Source organism: Cyprinodon variegatus, unplaced genomic scaffold (genome assembly GCF_000732505.1).
Source record: "Cyprinodon variegatus isolate N-32 unplaced genomic scaffold, C_variegatus-1.0 Scaffold338, whole genome shotgun sequence".
In the NCBI taxonomy this organism is placed as follows: Eukaryota; Metazoa; Chordata; class Actinopteri; order Cyprinodontiformes; family Cyprinodontidae; genus Cyprinodon; species Cyprinodon variegatus.
The window spans coordinates 362523-369842 of record NW_015150791.1 but is presented as its reverse complement, the minus strand read 5'-3'; the positions used below and the strand labels follow the sequence as shown (position 1 = coordinate 369842).

The window sequence follows — 7320 nt, the reverse complement described above, 5'->3', positions numbered from 1 at the left end:
CAACAAGGCTCAGTGGAGACCTTTCTGATAAAGGGCAGTGTGCAGGGGGGATTTATGGTTAAACATGCTACTATTAACTGGCAAATGAAAATGAATAAAATAGTTATTCATGCAAAGTATGTTATACATTGGAGTGGTGTGTGTTATGAATTTCATTGTGGTTTGAGGAATTAAAATCAACTGCTTTGGCAGTTTTAAGCCCCTTTAACACATAGGTTTTGGTAATGTACTAGTACCAAATTACTGGGTTGTACAAGTATTAGCACTGTTCCCACATGCAAATTGATCCCATTAAATTACCAGGTCTGCTCTTTCAAAACTTAAGCGGACAACAATGGAATCTTTACACCGAATGTCACCTGCAGGTGGCAGTACTAGATGGGCTATAGCTTTAAATGATCAATTTAACCCCTAATGAAAAGTGCCAGCAGGAAATTTCTAGTTCTCCCCTTGTATGGCCAGTGGGGGAGGGGGTGGCTAATGCTCAGGGTCACTAATCATAGTGCCATCTGCGTCGATGTTTGAGAGCAATTAAATCACTTTTACAGTGAGACATAAAAGAGGAGATGAGACATAGAAGTGTGACCTTTTCCTAATAAAGAACCCCATGTTTAAGGTGGAATCGCTCTGTTTCCATATGAAAGTAGAACAGTAAGAAAGCAGAACATATATAGGGACGTAGAATCTTTATATAGGCTTTGTAGACACATTTATTGGGCTGATAACATTACTCAAACACAGTGTATGACCATTGTAAACAAGAAAACAGAAAAAAGGCATCAGCTCACACTGAGAACCCGCACAAGAATTCAAAGTGTGCAAAGCTGTTTAAAATTCTTAACCTTTGTGAGTTTTTTTTTTCAAATCCTCTTTAATATATCTTTTTATTTTGTTATTTATCACTTTTTCTTTACATCATCATTTTTCTCCAGTATTGATAATAGTAATAATATATACAAACGAGGCCAAGACGCTCCGAGCCGACATGGGCTTGTTGGATCCTGTAGCATGACTCAGTTTGGGAAAATGACTAAGTAAGGCTGTGCTGTCTTTGTTCCACTCTGCTGATGACAAGCCCTGTTGGGTGACCTTGATGAAATGATTGTGTGAGTCCTGTTTCCTGTTTAGAGTCAACCCACGGTTTCATGTTTGTTCTTGGACAGTACCACTGATGGCTGCTTCTTTTATGTACAAAGGCTTCAGAGTCCCGAGGTTGTCCTGTTGGCTAGGAGGCTATCAAATAATTTCTTTAAATAATAGTTTTGTTTTTTTCTCTTAACACTTAAGTGTCTTTTTAGATTGTCCCCCACCACCCACAAAAAAAAAAAAAAAAAAATCATTCGTATCAAAATGTTCATATAGATGTAGTCATACAGTGTGGGGAAATGGCTTGTTAGAATGTGTTGGATTGAGGGTTAAAACAGTTCTCAATGTATGAAAAGAAGAGTCTTTTTTTGTAAGTTCTCTTATTCACGAAAAAAAATGACCAGTGTTTCTTTCTTTATACAATGCCATGAAAGATTCTCAGATGAGATGAAGCCTTTAGACCGATTCCTCGTTTCCGTTATTCCTCCTGCTTGCCTCGTTCCACTCTCCATCTCTGACATTCGTTTCTCCTCCTCGCTCATCCAGGGGGGTGGAGCGGGGTGTGGGGGGGCTATTTTAGCAACCACTCATTCACTGCAAGAGAGCAGAAAGAGAGCAGCAAGAATAATGATTTATATATAAAAAATTGCTATAAAAGTATTCACCACGCTCCAAAGCTCAGCTGTTCTCCGACATTATTCAGTTTCCCCCACCCTGCTACCATATTTCATATTTAGTCATAACACTGCGTTAGAAGGATGTTGCTCGAATGAATGGAGTGAATGTAAATGGGGTGTGGTGATTGGTGGAATGGAGGTGGAGTTAAGGAGGGGACTCTTGCTATTATTTCCCCAAGTGCCAGCCTTTGTGGAAATTTGTCACAGAGATGTCGGAGGACAAGAGGAGAGGAAAATAAAAAGTTAAGAAAAGAAAATGGCATTTTATTTGAGGGGAAAAAAACATAATGTAATAAGGACTATTGAAAACAATCACTCAATTACTAGTCAAGTGATGTCAGCATGGCCTTTTAAGCCATTATGTTATACGTAGATTCACAGTAGCAGGAGGGATATCCTGCTCACTATTTTTGTTCTTTTTCCTAATATATAAAAGTGTCTGACTAATGTGTGGTCTAAAATAATCATAGTTTATAGTAGTTAAACAATACTATTCCTGCAAAAAAATATCTAAAAATCTGTGTATTATCCCTTATATTGGGTAGCTAAATAACTTAAATGGAATTAATATTTTTACCTTTAAAATAAGATAAATAAATATTCTGCTGTTTAAATAACATTTTGTGGTTGTTGTTTTTTTCTTTTCTTAAATGTAAATTGTCTTATTCAATTTGCAAAGTGTCTCACCTACCTGTTTTATTAAAACATATATACTTATTTTGGAAAAACTTGACGTAGATTTAAATATCTGCTGTGTACTTTAAAAATAATAACTTTTTTCTAATCCAAATCTTAATGTAAAGGAAGATGTGGTTAGACTTAACAAAACCCCTAATTTAATGAACGGTAAAGAGACCATTGAATGTTAGACTATTTGTAAACTGCATCCATTCATCCATCCGTCCATCCATCATCCATCCATCCCGCTTAGTCCTTGTCAGTGGGGCCTATTCCTATCTCCGGCGAGAGGCGGGGTACAACCTGGACAGGGCGCCGGTCTATCGCAAGGCAACATAGGGCCACACAAAGATACACCATGCACATACAAACTCACCTAGGGAGAATTTCGTGAGGTCAAGTAACCAAACAGTCATGTTTTTGGACAGTGGGAGGAAGGCCAAGTATGCAAGCATGCACGGTGAGAACATGCACAAAGAGCTCCGGCTGGGAATGGAACCCAGAACTTTATTGCTGCAAGGCAGCAGCGCTACCCGCTGTGCAGTCCTAAATAGAAGTGTCAAGTAACAAAGTACAAATACTTTGTTACTGTACTTAAAGCTACAGTGTGTAATAATTACAGGGATATACAGTCAGAAATGTAATATATTATACATAACTATGTTATTTATCATCATCTACGAGCTCAGCCTCTTAACCTTAATATTTGCGTTGCCTTAGAATTCGTTATTTATAATTACATAGGAGCGGGTCTCGTAGCCATGGAGGCAGACATCTTTGCGCTACGGCAGCGAAGAGCCAACAAACTAGCGATTGCGAGATCGCCAAAACGTCACAACGATGTAGAAAAAATAACGGGTATATTTATTATCTTAAGTCTACATGAAATCTATACCCTACACAGACTAATGAAATACTATCTGTAAAATTATCTATGTAAACAAACCTAATCACTTGAGAAGGTAGGTGATGCGGACGTAGTGGAAGACATTTTGTCCCGTAACGCTCGCCGTACTGTTGGGGGGGAGAAGCGGTGGGGGGTCATGTTGCTGCAGTCTGCAGTCTGACCGCTAGATGTCGCTAAAAGTTACACACTGTAGCTTTAAGTACACTTTTTAGTCATCCATACTTTACTCCATTACTTATTTTTCTTCCTAATTCTGACTTCTACTCATTACATTTTCACAGAAGTATAAGTACTTTCTATTCCTTACATTTTTAAAACAAACGTTACTCATTACTCTTGGCTTCCGTTTAATATTTATAAATATTAGCTATTCATCAAATTTGTGCTGATGCCAAAGGAAATCATCAGAAGCAAGCAGGTGTTCTTCAAACTGAATTGTCTATGCCATGCTACAATGTTTGATTCAGAAAAAGATTTAGAAATGTCTGAAAGGTCGGATACAGGCGTATTGGGAGATGGAGATCAACAAGACCGCCCTCATCCTAGTGGCATCTGGCTGTTTTTATAAAGGTTACTTTATACTTTAAGTATAGTTTTTGGAGCACATACTTTTTCACTTTTACTTGAGCCAGGAGTCAAGTTGATACTTCAAATTTTACCAGAGTGTTTTTAAACTGCAGGATCTATACTTCAAATTAATTAACAAATGTGTGTACTTTTGACCCCACTGGCCCTAAACCATAAGTCCACTGGTGTTAGGGACGGGATAAATTTACATGGCAGGGTAATATGGCCTATTTATGTTTTATTAATGGTTAGGATGCAGTTTATAAATGATTATTAATAATCAATAAACCTTTTAATCAAAAATTTTTTGATCATTAAGAAATGGTCTCTGCACCACTTATTAATGGTGATTATGTAAAGTGTTACCAAAGATGTATTCAGTGTTTTTTCTGTGCTACAGAAAGCTAGGGTTAAGGTTTGTTTAACTGTTTAAAAATAATGTCTACATTTTTATAAACTCAAGATATACCATACGAATTGGGAAATGTTTTAAGATTTAAGGCACCTGTAAATCCCAAAGGTATTTAGTAAAATCAGTGATAGTGTGAGCTGTTGTACATCAGTGAGTTCACAAACTTCTAATACCTTAGAGCAGGAATTTCAGACCAGGCAGTTTAAACTAAATTCTTCAATTCTTCTAAATTCTCCCCTGAATTTATTTTTGTATTTTTTGTTGAATCAGTCTGTTTGATTTCCCTCCAAACATCTGGAATCAAGATGATGCTCCATTGATGATGTGTCTGGGATTTTGATCTATTGGAAACATTCTTTTCAGGAGCTTCTCCTTCAGTCCAAGGCAACATGACCTTTTCAAGTATTTAGAGAAACATTCCAATATTGTGATACCTGAGCCACCATTCTTTACAGTGACTGGCATTTAGTTAATCCATCTCTGAAAAAATGTAACCTCAGCTAATGTTTTTCTTTCATTCTTACATATGAACCCTTGCAGACGCTTCTTCCTGGCATGTATACGCGTATTTTGATTGTTACAGTATCCCCAGATAAATGGCAATGGAATATTTTGTGATCATATTAGTAACCAGATTGATCAAAGCTCATTGCTCTTTTGAACAGCCTTGAATATGTTCTTTTTACTTAGATTGTCAAGGAGGGACGATCAGAACACAAAGAAGAAAAACAAAAGGAAAAACAGGATAGTGGAAGAAAAAAAATAAAAGTATGACAACATGATAGAATGAGTAGTGGGAAAGAAGGGATGGACAGATAGAGGAGAAAAGTAAGAGCAGAAGAAAATATAAAGGATATGGAGTTGGGAGGAAGACAGATGGTTGAAAGGAAATAAGGAAAAAGATAACAAATGGAAGAAATGGCAGAAAGAATGAAATGTAGACTGAAGAGAAAAACAGAGACAAGAAAATTAAGAGGTATTAAGTAAAGGACAAAATAAAGAGAGGTAGGATACATATTTAGACACATAAGGGGACAAAAGCAAGATATAAAGGTTTGAATGAATAAGGGGGAGAAAATTTGTTAAACAAGTCCAAGAAGGATTGAAGGAAGACAACAAAAAAGGGGAAAGAAGGACTAGAATGAATAGAAGGACAGAAAAACAGCAGAGGGAAGAGAGGAAGGACACATGGATGCACAGACAGAAGAAAGAAAAATAAGACACAATGTTATAGGAGCACAAAGAAAAAAGGAAAGGCCATGAGGGAGTGAGGAAGAAATGAAGAATCAAAATTTTTAATGAAAAATGACTTAAGGGACAAAGAAAGGTAGGACAGAAAAAGAGAGAAATGTGGAAATACAAATATTTTTCCTGTAGTCTTATCTTTTTTTTTATGCTGACACAGAGCTGGAAAATATATAAAACAATTTCCCCTTTTTATCCAGACTTCTCGATTTAGTAGGTAGCAGTATGTGCAAACAAGTCAAAACTAACATAACAATGGATTCTTCTCACAGTTAAAGTTGGTACATTTATTGCCTTTTCTGGTCAGAAGAAGCAGCGAAACTCATCGTTTCCTGCCTTGCAAGAAAATACATTTCCTCCAGCTTCTTAAAACATGCATTTTTACAATCTATCCATTTAATCCTGAAGCTCTTACACTTTATAGCTAATCAACAACCATGTGTTGCCTTCATAATAGTGTCTAGTTTGTGTTTGTCAGACAATCAGAATCATGAAGTGTACAATCCTTGAAGCTTTCCCCACAAACTATTGCACAGCACAAAAGGTTTGGCTTTTAAGGGAAGTGGAGTGAACAGTGCAGAACAGAGGAAGAATGAGCAAAAGAGACACAGAGAAAAATTGCCATGCTTTTGGGTCAGCCACGGTACAGCAAACCCTACAATGAATTTTACGCTCCAGGGGTGAATTTAGCAACTTCATATTTGGCCTGAAACAATGAAGAGGAGATTGCAAACTTCTCTTCCTGTTTTGCTATGTTACAACTCCAAATATCAGTGTATTTTACTAAAAAGAAAGCTGAAAAGCGTGGTGTGCATTTCTATTTAGACCCTCTTACAAAAACACCTCAAGGAAATATCGAGTTCAACCAATTCCCTTTAGAGGTCAGCAAAATAGCAGACTTAAAGTGATTCAATCATAAGATAAATGTTGATGTTTTTTGAAGGTCTTCTACTTTTATGACAGACCATCAGTGAACAAACAGCACTAGGGAAATTATGCAATATATTATTCGTTTTAGGGAGAAATGGTTTGGACGTTACTTTTTGTAAAATAATACCAACAGCTTAAAGAGATTTCATCAATATGTCTTCAAACCATCTTTTGCAGATACAAATAGAAGTTCAAAGCTACTAATAAATGGCTTTCCATCTGAAAGAAAAGGAAAAAAACTAGATATGAACTCTGCTGCTTTATGAAAGATAACCTTTACATGGATCTCTGTAAAAACAAACCAGAGTCAACTGGCTACATCAGCTAAATTTGATGGCAATATTGATTGATTGATTGACTTTGTTGATTTCACAGTAGAGAAATGCATTTGTTAATTCATTTCAATTCGGTTCATTTAACACATGTTGTGAATTGGTGCCAGATTATACAGTCAATTTGATTCTGAGTTTTATATCTAAGGAGAGTAGTTGATTGCATCGACTCATTGACCCGAAGGCAATCCCTCAAACTAAGCATGCTTGTAGCAACAGTGGAGAGGAAAAACTCTCTTTTAACAGGAAGAAACCTCCAGCAGAACCAGACTCAGTGTGAGCTGCTCAGTGTGAGTGTGGGTTACATTGGCTCAAATCTTCAAAAAGAACAATAAGAATGTGCCAATGGAAGAAAAGATGCATGGGGGTATATAGAATAGGATAAAATTCAACTTTATTGCACTGGAGTACAAAGCAAGGAAATGAGGTTTGCATCTGTACAGCACGTCCTATATATATATACATATATATATATATATATATATA

General features: G+C 36.5%; 1 protein-coding gene across 2 annotated transcripts in view; it reads right to left on the bottom strand.

Moving 5' to 3' along the window:
• Window positions 1-701: 701 nt before the first annotated feature.
• The window catches only part of ca10 (carbonic anhydrase X), a 348187-nt gene continuing 341568 nt past the window's right edge, over window positions 702-7320 (bottom strand). For both annotated transcript variants that reach the window (XM_015385412.1, XM_015385413.1), the window contains one exon: window positions 702-1680. In XM_015385412.1, coding sequence (XP_015240898.1) covers window positions 1674-1680 — 7 coding nt within the window. In that variant the 3' untranslated portion in view covers window positions 702-1673. The remainder of the gene's footprint in view (window positions 1681-7320) is intronic.